Raw genomic sequence first — 16776 nt, 5'->3', positions numbered from 1 at the left:
TAAATGTCAAGTAGAATGTGAGTCTTGCTCCCAAGTTTCAGGCTAATCTCCAAAATACTCAGATCAACACTGCAGAGACAATGAGACATAAATCACTGTGCACAGAAGCACACCCAAAGTTCTTTACCTATTAAAATCCCAACAGAAAACACATAGACAAACAATTACTAGGCAAAGGAAATTATTGTACTTTTCATATAATCATAGGTAAAAATAACAACATTTTTAAATTGCTAAAAGAAAGGAAAAAGCTATCAATCCATGATTCTATATTCATTAAAAATATTGTTCAGATAAATAGGAGTGGTGTGCTCAGATAAAGCATACCTTTATCACCAGTCTGTAAGAAATGCCAAGGGAAATAATTAAATATATGTTGAATGATGAGGTTTTCCATGGAGCCAGGAATAATAAATGTAAATATAATAATAAGAAGGTAATTGAAGAGGGATATACAATATTTTAATACAAATAAACTTCAAGAAAGAATTACCACAGAAGAAGGTGTAGATCTCACAAAGATGAAAGGAGCAACTCCTCTGCAAAACACACCAGATGCACAAATATCCATACCTAATAACAGTACCAAAAAACACAGCAGATGCACAAATATCCACACCTAATAACAGTACCAAAAAACACAGCAGATGCACAAATATCCACACCTAATAACAGTACCAAAAAACATGAGGACAAGTTGACAGAATTAAAGGGCATAGTATAGAACTCCATAATCACAGCAGAAGACATATGTTTGCAGCACTAATAGAGTACTAAGAGAAGAAAATTAGCAGGCATTGTTGAAAAGGTGAACAAGAGTAAGCAATTATTTGGATGTTATTGACACAGAATGTTCTATTATGGATTTCTTTTCAAAAAGAGAACCATGTCCATCCAAAGGCTTATACACAAATATTTATAGCAACTTCATACTTAACTGCCTCAAACTGGGAGCAATCCAAACATCTATCAAAAAATTAAAAAAAAATAAAAATGAATGGATAAGCAGACTGCAGTATAGCTACACAATAGAATGGTATTCAAAATGAAAGGCAATGAACTGATATAGCAATGACTGACACATTAGCAGAGGGAAAACTCAAAACTGCTATATGATAAGTGAAAGAAGCCATATATAAAGAATACATACTGACCATATGACATTTACAGAATACACTAAATGGAAAAATGAAACAGCAGAAGCTATCAGGGGTAGCAAGACAAGGTTGGATGTGGGGCAGATCACAAAAAGGTCAAGAGCAAACATGCTGTTGACGAAAATACTACTCATCTTCACTGCAGTTATGACATCATCTACACCAAAAGTAGCGGAAAATTACAAGGAAAGGGCACTCTTTATTATTTCTGTAACCTCCTGATCTAATACCCTGCCTAGCATTCTTTAAAATGCTAACTATTAAACAGCATGTCAAGTGTACCTAACAAGCCAAGGCTATACCAAGGCTAATGACCTTTAAAAGCTGATTAACTTAAATCACTGACCTAACACTAAACCACACAGAGACTGCATAGATGAGCTATCAAAGAGAAACAGACAAGAAAAAGCCTCACATTAACAAAGGGAAAGCACAAGAGGAAGACCAACTGGGAAGCAGCAGTGATGCCAAAGATAACCCCTGGGAAACAGGAACCTGACTTATCCTGAGACACATTTGCAACCTCTACATCATATGTTCCATTCTGAGCCTTTCCTGATAATCTTTCTAAGCCTTCCTCTCCTCTTTCACTGTGCCTATTACTCATTCCTCTGTTACAAATACCACACGGTACCATTATTGTTTTTATGTCTGTGTCATGACAGCCTCAAAGGGACAATATTGATTCTATTCCCTATTAGCCTTAGGAAGACTGTAAGAAAAACTTCATACACAAACAGGCAAACAATAATTGTATAGCACTAGAAACTGATAATGAATGGATTTACAAAGGTTTCCCCAGAGCCCATTTTACAATTCAACAAGGAGGCAAGGAAACTGTATGTCAAGAGTTCTCTAAAGGAACACAACTGATACAATGAATACGCATATTAAAAGGGGATCTATTAGAGTGACTTACAGGCCAACAATCACTATCTCTTGACAGAAAGGCCAAGAACCTTGCAGTTGTTTGGCACATGAGGCTGGATGTCTCAGCTGGTCTTCAGACTATGCTGGAATCTAGAAATAGGATCTAACCCCATTGAAAAAGTACTCAGCAAGGATATAGATGAACTCTCCAGTGACAGTGAGGGCAAGCAGGTAAAAATAGAAAGCTCCCTTCTCCCATGTCCTTTTGTGTGGAATTCCACAAGCATATATGGCCCAGATTTAGGATGGGTCTTGTTATGGATATTGGCCAGGAAAGAAACTAAACAAAAGAGATTAGATTCAGAGTTCTTGTTTTGGAAAGAAAAAAAAGGGGGAAATGCTATAGGATAATGCTCTTGTACACTGTAAAGATTTGAGACTAGTAGTAGTTTAATAAAACACTCATTGGGCAGTAGCCAGGCAGAAAGTATAGGTGGGGTGACCAGACTAAGAGAATTCTGGAAAAAAGAAAGGCAGTGAGTCAGTCACCAGCCAGATGCAGAGGAAGCAAGATGAGAATGCCTTACTGAGAAAAGGTACCAAGCCTTGTGGCTAACTATAGACCAGAATTATGGGTTAATAAAGAGCTAGTTAATAATAAGCCTGAGATAATAGGTCAAACAGTTTATAATTAATATAAGCCTCTGTGTGTTTCTTTGGGACTGAACAGCTGTGGGACCAGGCAAGACAGAAAATTCCATCTAAAGGGTCTGCTGGACTGAAGTAATCCAGATTTAAAGTGGGCCACCCCACCTCAAATGAGCCAATTAATGAAATCTCTCACAGGTGTACCCAACAAGCATGATTAGCCACCAGAGACATAGATTCAGTATTTTAAGTTACTTTCTACCATAGACCTTTCTCTCTGCCTTGGTCTATGTATAATCTTCAGAACTTCACAAGGCGTCAATGAATGAGAAATTCCCTCCTGGCACAATCATATCCAGTCATCATCCCTTGATGATGCCTTTAGATGTTTGCATCCCATACCCCTTACGAATAGAGAGAATCAGCCTGAGTCATCCCAGCGGGGAAACTGTGTAGAACTGGGACATGACTCAATATTATCCTCAAAGCACCAGGGGGTATGAGGTGGTTAGCCAAATCATCAGGAGAATAGACAACACTCACATCACAATTACCAAGTCTAGGAGCCTGAATGTCACAGTGAATATATAGAATACAAGGAAGATGAGAAAAGATACAATTCTGTGAGGCACTTGGAAAACACATGCTCTAGACATAAAAACATGTATAGCAAGGCCAACTGAAGTGTGCATGCACATTAGCAAGCTCATCTCATGCTTTAAGAATATGCACTGTAGTTTCTTGAGTTCTTTATATATTTTGGAGATCAGACCTTTATCTGTTGTGGGGTTGGTGAAGATCTTCTCCCAGTCAGTAGGCTGCCTTTTTGTCTTAGTGACAGTGTCCTTTGCTTTACAGAAGCTTCTCAGTTTCAGGAGGTCCCATTTATTCAATGTTGCCCTTAATGTCTGTGCTGTTGGGGTTATACATAGGAAGCGATCTCCTGTGCCCATGTGTTGTAGGGTACTTCCCATTTTCTCTTCTATCAGGTTCAGTGTGTTCAGATTGATATTGAGGTCTTTGATCCATTTGGACTTGATTTTTGTGCATGGTGATAGATATGGGTCTATTTTCATTCTTCTACAGGTTGGCATCCAGTTGTGCCAGCACAATTTGTTGAAGATGCTTTCTTTCTTCCATTGTATACTTTTAGCTCCCTTATCGAAAATGAGGTGTTCATAGGTTTGTGGGTTAAATGAGAGCTGATGAGAGGCCAAGGACCCCATTGCACGGGGTTTTGATCCTACTTCATGTTCTGGCTTTGTGGGAGCCTAGACAGTTTGGATGTTCACCTTCCTAGACCAGGATGGAGTGGGGAGGACCTTGGACTTTCCACAGGGCAGGGAACCCTGACTGCTCTTGGGGCTGGAGAGGGAGGAGAAGAGGAGTGGGGGAAGGGGAAGAGGGGGTGGAGGGAAATGGGAGGCGGGGAGGAGGCAGAAATTTTTTTTTTCAATAAAAAAATTTAAAAAAAAAAAGAATATGCACTGTAGGCCTGCTGTCATCTGGAGTAGAAACAGTGAGCAGAGAACCACTGCCATCACCAGGCAGCACAGGCAGGGTGCCACTATAATGAATAAATGTCTGGTAGAAAGAAAGAGAAGCAAGCAGAGCGGTTCATGTGCTGTGAAGAGAGGCGGAACTGGAGACATGACAGTAGTGAAGAACAGGCTGATGCGAGAGAACTGCAGTGACACCTAAGGTCATGGGATATCTGGACTTGTGTTGCCACCACAGCCATGTCTGGGGTCATGGCCCTACTGCAGCTGGGGTCCACGTTGAGATCCCGGGTCCTTGTTACCAGCAAAGGCCATGCAGATGCCAGAGGTCTGGACTGCTGCCTAAAGCCATGTTGATAATCTAGGGTCATGATGAACTAATTGGTTCTGGGAGAGCTGGCTTTGCCCCTCCCTGGCCTCAAGAGGCAGAGAAGTTGGTCCTGCCCTTCACCTAAAAGGGGCAGTACTAGCAGGGGTCTTGGCTGACCAACTCAGCTACCACCCAGGCCTATCATCCAGGATTTTGAGTTGGCCCACTCCAATATCTACCTACTTATGACCTGCTGGTATATATGAAGGAACCAGTTCTGCTCAGCTATAACCACAAATCTTCATTACTCAGGACAACAGCAAGAATATCTATCCAAGAGGGGTTTTGTGAGGGTCCAGTATTGACAGTGTACCAAAAGACAAAGGCTGTGAACCAGACAAACAACTTATTGCAATGAGCATTTGGAATTAAAGCAGATCAGGCAAAAGGATATACTGTGCAACACACAGCAGCTCCCAAGGCCACCTTGACAAAGGATTTGTGATGGGAAGGGAAGCAAGATGGAGGAGCAAAGTGGGCTTATTCTTTCTTTTGTGGGGGAGAATACAAAGGTAGAAGGTGTACATGGAAGGAACGGCAGTGAGTGGGATTGGGATGCTTGATGTGAAATTCCCAAAAGAATAAACAGAAAAACTATGTTAAGAAAAAAATATGTACTGTATCATAGATGACATACAAGGTAGCAGAGCCCTTCTTCTAAGGGAGCTGATTATAAAACAAGTGAAAATGTGTGCTCCATCTGTTCCATTGGTACCCATTCTTCACTTCATGTTAGGAAAAATTGGTTGTTTCAAATCAATTTTTGACCTCTGCAAAATCATGCACTTCCCTATTTGGGTAGCATAACCTGGTGGCTCTCTTAGTTTGATTACTATTGCTGTGACAATGACCACAACAACATGGGACCTGGAAAGAAAAGGTTTATTTCATTTTATAATTTGCAATCCTTCGTAAAGAGAAGACAGGGTAAAAACTCAGGGCAGAATTCTGGAGGCAGGAACTGAAGCCGAGATAATGGAGGAATGCTACCTGCTAGCTTGCTCTTCTTGGCTTGTTCAGTTTGCTTTCCTATACGATCCAGGCCTACCAGCCCAGTGAACTAGGCCTTCCCACACCAATCTTCATCAAGAAAATGCCCCTCAGCCTTGCCCACAGGTCAATCTGTATTTTCACAATTGAGGTCCCACTTCCCAGACAACTAGCTTGTGTCAAGTTGAAAAACAAACCACCACGACAGCGGTTAAGTACTAGAAGCTAGCTATTTGATCAGATTCTCCTGTCACAGACAAAATAAAAAATGGGGATTATGGCAAAATCTACCTCAGAGTTTTGCTTGCATATTTATAAAGGAGACAGCATAAAAGGCATATGTTCTGAAATAGTAGTGCATGATCAGGGCTCAGATGACGTCTGCTACTAACCATTACTGCTTCATCATTGGCACCTTTGCTTTCTGGTGATCTAGGCACGCACCCAATCTTCTACAAGACCTAAAACTGGTACAGTATCATGATGTTGTTTCTAGTTGTCTCTTAAGCTGGGTGTGGTAGTGCACACCTGTATTCTCAGCATGCAGAGGACGAAGGAGGAGAAGCAGGAATTCAAAGTCCATCTATACAGTAAGCTTAAGAATCACATGGGCTACATGAGACCTGATATTAAAAACCCCAAAACAAAACAGAGTTCTCTCTTCCAGTTCTCTGTTGTGAGAGAAAAAACTGGAGAAATACAGAGTAGAAAGGGAAAGCAGAGACCAAGAACCAAGAAAGGGAGAACACGTGGAAGGACAGGGAAACAGCATAGTTAAACAACAGGGATGCTGCATACACAGCCAGTCTCTTCGGGATGCCGATATTCGGGAAATAAAATCACTTGTATTCAGCAAATAATGTCTGTGGTTAGGACTGCCAGCCACATAGTTTAAAATGTCTACCTACAGATGTCAAGACACATTCAAGTCTAAGAACACAGGAGTTTGTTGTCGTAACTTGAAATCCAAACAACAAATCCTCTCAGACTTGCTTTTATAATATCAGCTCTTCTTCAATGGCTTCAGTCTCCATCTCTCTAAGATACTTAAATTTCATGCATACAACTTTGCAACAGCCTGAGCACATCCTATCATCACCATACATCACTGGGTCATTGCTTCATTCTTGTTTGTTATTTTGTCATTATTTTTAAGGATTTCTGGTAAGGCTCAACTTCCAGAACAACAGTGTTTCTGGTGGCCATTAATGACTAGTCTCAGACAATTATTGTGGAAGGAAACATCACAAAACTCATGAATGAAGGATGCCAAGGAACAATTGATATAAGTCAATTAGCCATGTTTTCTGTCTTAGCTCTGGACTTTTGAGAAGAAACTTTAGGGAGAAAACCTAGAATTCATTCAAATCTTCTGTTTAAAAATAAAGAAAACAGAAGGTCACAGGAACATTTAAAGTCATCTACACAGGAGCCTTTCGACAAGAGTTCTCAACCTGTGGCTCACAAACCCCACAAGGGTCACATAACCGATATCCTGCATATCAGATATTTACGTATTTACATAATTCATAACAGTAGCAAAATTACAGCTATGAAGAAGCAATGAAAATAATTTTATAGTTGGGGGTCACCACAATATAAGGAACTGTATTAAAGGGTCATAGCATTAGGAAAGTTGGGAACCACTACTTTGACTTAATACACTTAGCATTTCGTTCTCTATTAAAAAGCACCTTGTCTGCTTATCTTTCCATATATACTGTATTTTGATATATAATGATGTATATATAATCATCCATTCAAATAAGAATCTGGGGCTGGAGAGATGGCTCAGAGGTTAAGAGCACTGGCTGCTCTTCCAGAGGTCCTGAGTTCGATTCCCAGCAACCACATGGTGGCTCACAACCATCTGTAATGAGATCTGGTGCCCGCTTCTGGCGTGCAGGCATTCATCGAGGCAGAATGTTGTATACATAATAAATAAATAAATCTTTTAAAAAAAAATTTAAGAATCTGGACACAGAGATAAATACAGATAATGAAGGAAGGAGTTCTGCTCAGTAGGAAATAGGCTCTGTGACATGGAAGGCAACTTTTGTAATACTTCCTATTAAGGAGTCCCTCTGTTGATAAACAGTTCGAACCATTAGTAAAATTCTGAATCTTGCAACTTGCGACATGGGAAATTAATCTTTATTGAATTGTTACTGTATGTCAGACTTTTCGTTAAACACTTTTCATACATTACCTCAACTACTTTTGACAAAAGAACTTTAAACATGCTATCGCTGTGTCTGCTTCAACTACAAGAAAACCAGGGTCAGAGGACACGAGGAAAGTCCCCCATATTGCAGATCATAGCTTTAACCATCAACCCGAGTTTCTAAATACCCAAGGGCCACTTAGGACTTCTGCTCTCAGGCCCTATTTCCACCCTTCATCCTCAGTCAGCTTTTCACACATTTGAAAGCTGCCTACAAAGCCTTTGGCAATGTGTAGAAGAAAAGCCAGGGGAAGCCAGGATAGATTCTGAGGCTCCCCTGGCTTCAAGCCATTTGTTGTCATCATCATTAGTCATCAATCATGAAATCACATATAAACATGGTACAACCACAAGCTTTGTTAACAGTAACGTTGCTGAGATGTGGTCACTGCCCTAAGCCATGCCAATTGCTTAAGCCATTACCCAGGACCTGGAACACTTTGGGCTACTACAACCAGGTTAAAGACATCAAGCCTTAATTCAGATCCACACAGTTATCTGATGAATGACCTTGCCTTAAAGACCCAAAACTCCACCTTCAGAAAAACCAAACATCAACATTTCCGGAATATCCATCTTTAGAAGAGCCATGTGTGCAACCACTCATGGACAGCAGACTGATCAGTTCACTCTCCCTTACCCTGTATTTAATCCCCTTTCTCTCTTTCTCAACCATGCACTTCTTCAACCCATAAATATTCTACAGCCCTATTCTCAAAGAGGCAGATTAGAGATTGGAGCTCCTTCCACCTCTTAGGAATGAATTCTTTTTATTTTTCAAAGTTCATCATTTTAGTGATTTAGCAGATGAAGCAGGCCTCAGTAACAAGAATAAAAAGAGTCACCAGGCCTTCAGCCTTTTACCCAAGTCAGCTCCAACGCTCATGCCGCCTCTGTCTCCAGTCTCACCTCATCATAAACTGGTACCAAGCCCTTAATCATAGTTTGTCCAACAGGGAATGACTTATTCTTGTCTACACTGAAAATGAGGGCTCTGTACTCAATCCAAAATTGCCTTTTAAGACCACAAAGCAAATGCCCCTTTTCCAGGGCCAAAATGTAGAGGGTAGGGGACATTGAGCAGGCACAAGTCTACATCAGTACCTCTCTGTTTGTTGCTTCACTGATTAGTCTCTCAACATTCACCAAAAACATCAGACTCCACAATATATATCTACACGCACGTACATATTTATTTCAGAGTGTTTGAGGCTGTTTCACGTATCACAGGTAACTCTTGAACTCACTACATGGCTGAGGATGTCCTTGAACTTCTGATATCCTGCCTCTCTACCTTCTGACTACTGGGTTTACAGATCTACATCGCCATGTCCGGTTTTAAGTAGTGCTAGGGATCAAATCCAGGGCTTTATGCATGCTAGGCAAGACTTGACAAACTAAGCTATATTCCTAGCCTTACAAAAGGTTCTTTCATAATTAAATTTATAGTCATATTTTTAAAATGCACAGTTCTGAAATCAAGACTAAATGGTATCATTTCTATTAGGCAACGGTCCCCAGAAAAAGAGTTGCAAAGGGCTTTCTCAAGTTTGTTTAGAATTTAATTAGCTACATATCTTTCCAGATTCTTTCACTTGATGGTAATACCTTTGCTGACAGAAGGGAGCAACTAGGTATCATGGGCCTGTGTGCTTTTATTTCGTGCTGTAGTGTAGTTATAAAATCTCTCCTGAATTCTGGCTACTGAACTGAATGCAATAACAACAAAAGAGGATTATATATTAGCTTTATTCTTGAATAGCTGGGAAGACAAACTGCACTCATGTGACACATATATAAATGCCTTTGGGGCAATTACAAAACCCTCCCCAATGCTCCCAACGAGTACAGAATCCTAAGCTCCAAATATAGCTGCCATGAGTTGACAAGGGGGATATCCAAAGATAAGACACATTTGCAAAACGAGGAGTGATGAGCACAGCATCTGACATGGGTCTCTCGGGCATTCTTGGAGAGGTTGGTGATGCTGCCCCTGGTGACGCAACTGCAGGTGATTATGCAAATGAGGTCACATGAGAATAGGCAGGCCCTCCAGGAGACCTGTAAATGTAGTACCGGGTTCTTTCCTACCTGAATTGACGAGCTGCTGCTCCATCACTCCACAGCCAAGGACTTCAAGCCATTCTCCATGGAAGTTGATCTCCATCTCGAAGGAAGGGTGGGTGAAGGGAAAGTAGCAATCCACCCACCGGACCTCCAGCTCTGCAGAAACCCAGAGGAAAGGCACACTGAGTCATAAGGTAGTCAGTCTACCCTTGCTTGGTATCAAATTTGCCTTTCAGTTACCTACACCAATTACAACATTCTAAATAAATCAAACAGCAAACACGATCATTTGCAATATGCTGGGGCAAGACAATAAATAATAAAATATAGAAAAACTGGATGTGTCTTTTCAAAAACAAACAAACAAACAAAAATCTTGTGCCATTCCAGGACCCTCCAAAAGCAAATCGGCTGTCGATTCACTGCGGTCACAAAGTAGGTGGAAATTAGGCCTAGACCACAAAAAAGCAGGAGATTCTGGTGGTTTCCATAAGTGATAGTGGCACGTTAAGGTTAATAAAACTATACTTTCACTAAACTGACCCCCAAATGTATATATCAATGACGAAATAACAATTCTGGAAGTCCTAAGTTCAACTGCAAAGGCCTAAGGAAGGCATGCAAAGCAAACAGAGAGCGAATCAATTCCCCGGTGCAGAGGCTCCTTTCTGGGTGTATGCTGAAACTGCTGACTTGAAATCCACCTTGCCTGATGCCAGTGAGTCCTCTCGCTAAGCCCAGAGCTGCTGTGGGATACTTGTACACTGTGTGAAGATACACTGCTGTGATTGGCATAATAAAAAGCTAAACGGCCAACAGTTAGGCAAGAGAGATAGGTGGGAATTCCGGGCAGAGAGAGAATTACTGAGAGGAAGCAAGATGGACAGTAAGTATGGAGATGAGGAACACCATGTGGCAGAATGTAGATTAATATAAACTGGTTAATTTAAGCTATAAGAACTAGTTAAAACAAGCTTAAGCTAAGGTAAAGCTTTCATAATTAATAATAAGTCTTCATGTCTTTATTTATAAGCTGGAGGCCCAAAAAAAAATCTGCCTACACAAAACACATGTAACATACCAATTCATAGCAGCGCTCCTTCCAGAATGCCTTCCAATCCCAAACACTTTGTCTGGCAAAATATTGCCCTAATCTCTAGGCAAGTAGATTCTATACACACAGCTTATACCTTCCTCAACCAAAAAAATACCCTTTGATCTGGCCCACTGCACCTGTTTCTACTAGCTCCCTATTCTTGTTGCTGGAAGTGTCAAGAAATTATTGTAGAACCTAGTCTGTTCTCTGGCTAACAAATGCAATCTATCAACAAACCCTTGAATCAGAGATCCACCCAGTCCCAGAGTTCTGTTTTTACAAACCACAATGCTTAGGTGAGGAGAACAAGACGAGGTTTCACTCTTCTCGAAGCACATGTTGACAGTTTTATAAATTATTAACAGCTAGCAAGGTAAGAAAGTAAAGTCTTTCACATTTAAGTCAAACATTTAAAATATCAAACATTTTTCCTACACTAAATGGCCAATATATTTTAATATCAACAAACAAAAAGCAATATCAACTAAATGTCAGAATTGATCTTCAATAATCAATCAGAATCAGAAATATGGTACCTTTGAGCATGATATCATCATTTAGCAAAGTTTTTCTTTTTGATTAAAAAACTCAAAACAATGATGCCTGAGAAGAGCAGAGGTGACCTGAAGGCACAGAGCAGAGAAGTTCCCTAGTTGCTTCATGACCCCACCAAGAACACAGAAGAAACACAACTCATCTGAGCTCCTGTCCCTTCCTGGGATGGTCCTCTTTCTGGCAATTTCACAAAAACCAATCCCCTGTGAATTTAAGACAATCTATTTTCTTGCTCAATACCATCTGACTTTGAGCCCCAGAGAAATCAAGACATGTAATAAACGGGGTGCTAGCAATTGTTTCCATCTTGTGAGCACCCACTATGTCTCCTGTTTCACAGAGAAGGAAGAACCAAACAGAGACAGTCTGTCTTGTCCAAAGTCACACAGCCAGGGCAGGCGACTAAGTAGATTTGCTCTACTCTAAATCCCTCATGTTGACAATTTAAACAAAATTACCTGATCATCAATTAAAACTCAAGATTGAAACCGACAGTAATGGGACAGGACTGTAAATCCAGCACTTGAGAGGCAGAGACAAAAGAATCGCCCACAAGTTTGAGGCCAGCATGGTCTACACACCAAGTTTCAGGCTAATTATGGCTACATAGTGAAACCCTGTTTCATAACAATAATATTAAAATCATACAGAAGCAAAGCCATGAGACGTGGTCCCTTTTATGTGAAAGTGGAGCTTTCAGTTGGCTCTGTTCAACTTGAAATTTCTTATTCTAGTTAACTGTTGTCTGTGGTACTGACTAATTTTTGTTAACAATGTTAATTTATTTCCCCTTCTAGTTTATACATGGAAAAACAGAAAAACATTCTACTATACATGTAGAAAATACACAAACTGACAGATATTGGCAGATGTATACACATGTAAATCTGTAACCACATTCAAGCTAAAGACAGAGCCGGGAAATACAGACACACATCTGTAATCCCAGCCCCCCGGGGAGACTGAAACAGGAAGATGTCAAACTGAAAGCCACTACAGGGGAAACTTAGCAAGATCCTGTTTCAAAATATTTGGGGGGGGGGGGGTACAATGTTTTTTTTTAATTTTTTTTATTATTATTAAAAATTTCCGCCTCCTCCCCACCTCCCATTTCCTTCCCCCTCCCCCTCCCCTCCCCCTCCCTCTCCAATCCAAAGAGCAGCCAGGGTTCCCTGCCCTGTGGGAAGTCCAAGGTCCTCCCCCCTCCATCCAGGTCCAGGAAGGTGCACATCTAAACAGACTAGGCTCCCTCAAAGCCAGTACATGCAGTAGGATCAAAACCCAGTGCCATTGTCCTAATATGTTGGCATACTAGTTAATGCATAATATTGGCAAAAATATGCCATATTCTCCTATATAGTTGAATAATTTAAACTTGTTACGGTGGTTTTTTTTAAACCACTGCTAACAGAATCATTTATAGAACATTTTTATATATAAACACAAAAGCATATTTTCTTCTTGGTTTTTGTCATGCACTTTCAAGACTCTTTGTTAAATGATTTATTGAGTACTTCAGTATTAGCACCAAAATATTCTTTTCTTTGCTTTTCTTCATGACCTCAAAATTTCTGTATTAACCTAGTTTTAAAAACAAATTGCTATGCTTCCTATATTAACAATATAATATTAACAACTAATTGAAACACTGGTTTATTTCACATGTGAAGTATGAGAAGTAAAAATATTTACTAAAGGAAAGACATATTTTGGAAGCAGGGCTAAGTATGTCCAAATCACACAGCTCTTACTCCCCAATCGCTTACTGGAGTGCTTGCAGAAAATTAACCTGTAGAAAATAATTCAGCTACTATAAAATCACATCCAGGTTTTATTTTCTCTTTCTTCTGTCTCTTCTTTTGGCAGAAAGACATTGTAATCCACATATTTAAATAAAGCACGGGGGTTTCAAATCAGTTTCAGACCTATGTGCATAAATGCAGTTATTCAAAAATATACTCTGAACTTCCAGCCTAGGGACAACTAAAGAAGAAGCATTTAATAATGAATGCAAGCCTCTAATGGGTCCAGCTGCCATATCTCCATACTGGATGAAGACAGCAGGGTTGAGGAGCAGACTCTTCCTGCCTGGGCTGGGGGGCGGAGGGAGTGTGAAATCGTTCTCTTAGGAAACAAGATGATCTGGTCAAGATTGTTTCAGCTCAGAATTCTACAAGATTTCCAAATAAGAACTAATATCAATACTCCGCACATCAGACAGAGAACTAATTTCCAAAATATACCAAGAACTTGATCATCAAAAGAACAAATAATCCAATAAAAAAAAATGGAGTACAGACCTTAACAGAGAACTTTCAACAGAGGAATCTAAAATGGCTAAAAGACATTTAAGGAAATGCTCAACATCCTTAGTCATCAGATAAATGCAAATCGAAACAACTCTGAGATTCCATCTTACACCTGTAAGAATCGCCAAGATCAAAAACACTGATGACAACTTATGCTGGAGAGGTTGTGGGGTAAATGGAACACTCCTGCATTGCTGGTCAGAGGGCAAATTGGTAAAGCCCCTTTGGTTATCAGTATGATAGAAAACCACAGTGTAGCTAGGGAAATACCTCAGCCCCACAGGCAAAGGCACCTGGCAACTCATCTCCCTTACTTCCCAGAAATTCCAGAGACCTTGACCAGACTGCGCAATAATGAACACAGGCCATGCTTTTCGGAATTCTAAACAGTGTTTTATTTTAACAGTTTTCTTTGAAAAAAAAATACTTCTGGGTGAGTAATTGACAGGTTCAGAATCAAATCACTCTAGCAGGATAAACCCAACTACACAGCAGCCTTCAGTGAGATCCTCACATCTCTGTCTGTCTCCTTCGCTCTCCTGAACCCTTACAGTAAACTTACAATTTGCTTTAATTGCCACGTATAAGAATTTACAAATATCCATTTCAATTTTCTGAGATAAAAATCAGGACCTTTGGAAGAGCAGGCAAAGCTCTTAACCACTAAGCCATCTCTCCAGCCCTCCAGGAACTTTTTTTTTTGAGTAAGGGTTTCTCTGTGTCATTTTGGAGCCTGTCCTGGAACTGGCTCTGTAGAACAGGCTGGCCTTGAACTGACAGAGATCCACTTGCCTCTGCCTCCCAAGTGCTGGGATTAATGGTGTGTGTCACCACACACATCCTCACACCATGGATGTTTACAGGACTCTGTATGAAGTCAGAGTATGCACACATGTCCTTCCTCATTCCTCCAAAGTACTGCACATAGCTATCTCATATTCACAGAAGTTCCTAAAAGAGCCCAGTGGTGGTGACACACACCATTAATCCCAGCACTTGGGAGGCAGAGGCAAGCGGATCTCTGTCAGTTCAAGGCCAGCCTGTTCTACAGAGCCAGTTCCAGGACAGGCTCCAAAATGACACAGAGAAACCCTTACTCAAAAAAAAAAAAGTTCCTGGAGGGCTGGAGAGATGGCTTAGTGGTTAAGAGCTTTGCCTGCTCTTCCAAAGGTCCTGAGTTCAATTCCCAGCAACCACATGGTGGCTCACAACCATCTGTAATGAGGTCTGGTGCCCTCTTCTGGCCTGCAGGCATACACGCAGACAGAATACTGAATACATAATAAATAAATAAATAAATAAATAAATAAATAAATAAATAAATGTTCCTGACTGATATGTGCTGGGAGCATAGATAACATTTTGTTATTCAGAGCAATGCTACAACAAAACACCCTCTTGGATCCAAGAATAAATGCTTCTATAACTAGAATAAATATTTCCTCCTTGTTCTCTATAGATGTTACATAATATTTCATATTAATATTATCTCAAGGCTTTTCACAGAAACCAAGAAAGACAAGTAATTAGTGGTAGTGTCAGATTGGAGTTCAGGCCCTGATGAAGACTCAGCCAACTTCTGATAAAAGACCACCAGCCTGACCTATCTGAGGCAAGAGATGTAGTCAGTGTGGCCAGGATCCCCAGGTCCGTTTCCTTTCAGCCACTTATCTGCATGCAGCCATTGTCTCTCTTTCCTAGCAAAGAAATTGTCTTCCAGAATTAACAACTGTGTTGCTAGTGGTTATGAGGAAGAGGCAGCACATTTAATCTCTGAAGCATCCTTGTGGGAATAGCAGTATGAATTCCATTTCAAAAGCAACAAAACTTCATTTGTGGCATACCCTTCATTCCCAACTAGGGCCTCACAAACTTGCCAATGCCCCCACTGTGGCTATTTCGTAGACCACACACACCCTCCATATCCACAAAGCCGCTTGCCAGGGAGGGCAATGGTGAAGAGTGCAACTACCACGTGTCATGAAGTTCTTTGGTGCAGATCTCTTCAAGCACACACCAGAAGTTAGCACTATGTCAGCCACAGTGATCCTTGTAGTATATGTACAAAATAACAAGAAAAACTAAAGCCCAGCCAACTCCTCATCACGGACATGGTGTGGTTGATCCCATAACTATTAGTCTCCTTCATGATAGGAACTAGTTTTTAAGTGAATTTCTCTGGAAGCCTTCTTCATAGAATCCCTTTAGATTGCAGCTAGGATATTTATGACGAATTCATTTCTCCACCTCACCATGAAGGCAGAAATGGCCACCAGCAGTTCGAATACTGAGTATGCAGTCAAGGGTACTAGAACAGATGACTCTCTCCAAGGCTGCTTAGTAAGCAGCAGAAGAAAGAACCTAACAGCACCCTACTTTGAGGTAAGCAAAGGTCCATTGGGTCCCAATGCTCCTCTACAATGCAAGTAAAAGGAAATTAACTTCACTCCAGAATGCAGAGCTGATTGCAAAGACTACAGGTGAGCACAATAACTGCCAAGAGGTACCACAAACCTATGAGTTCCTGGATCCACGGTGTTTTACACCTTAACATCTTGGGGCCTCAACTCATTTAAGTGATAGTTTTATGACAGTTTCATAAGGAAAGCATGCAAAGAACACAGTATAAAGCTTGGCCGCTAGTAGACTTCATGACTTGTTTTAATTGAAGACCATGGAAGTGAGGCTGCAGAGTCCTGCACCTGCTTACAAACCATGAAATGAACATTTCCAAATTTTGTCCTGCGCGCTCGGTCGAAGAGGACGACCTTCCCCGAATAGAGGAGGACCGGTCTTCGGTCAAGGGTATACGAGTAGCTGCGCTCCCCTGCTAGAACCTCCAAACAAGCTCTCAAAAGATGAATGGCATTTGTTACCCAGTTCATACACATTAAACACAAGATATTTATCATCTCACATGCTTTCTCTCACATACTGCTACACTAAAGAAGGCTAGCAACCTCCAAATACAGCAATCATTATCCCCATTTT

General features: G+C 40.7%; 1 protein-coding gene across 6 annotated transcripts in view; it reads right to left on the bottom strand.

Annotated features, from left to right (window-relative positions):
- Positions 1 to 16776, bottom strand: part of Fars2 (phenylalanyl-tRNA synthetase 2, mitochondrial) — a 389947-nt gene that overhangs the window by 255242 nt on the left and 117929 nt on the right. For all 6 annotated transcript variants that reach the window (XM_057788169.1, XM_057788168.1, XM_057788167.1 and 3 more), the window contains one exon: positions 9850 to 9981. In XM_057788169.1, coding sequence (XP_057644152.1) covers positions 9850 to 9981 — 132 coding nt within the window. The remainder of the gene's footprint in view (positions 1 to 9849; positions 9982 to 16776) is intronic.

This window comes from Chionomys nivalis, chromosome 13 (genome assembly GCF_950005125.1).
Source record: "Chionomys nivalis chromosome 13, mChiNiv1.1, whole genome shotgun sequence".
NCBI classification, from domain to species: domain Eukaryota; kingdom Metazoa; phylum Chordata; class Mammalia; order Rodentia; family Cricetidae; genus Chionomys; species Chionomys nivalis.
Note: the sequence above shows the minus strand (reverse complement) of the source record. Positions and strands in the feature narration are given on the sequence as shown.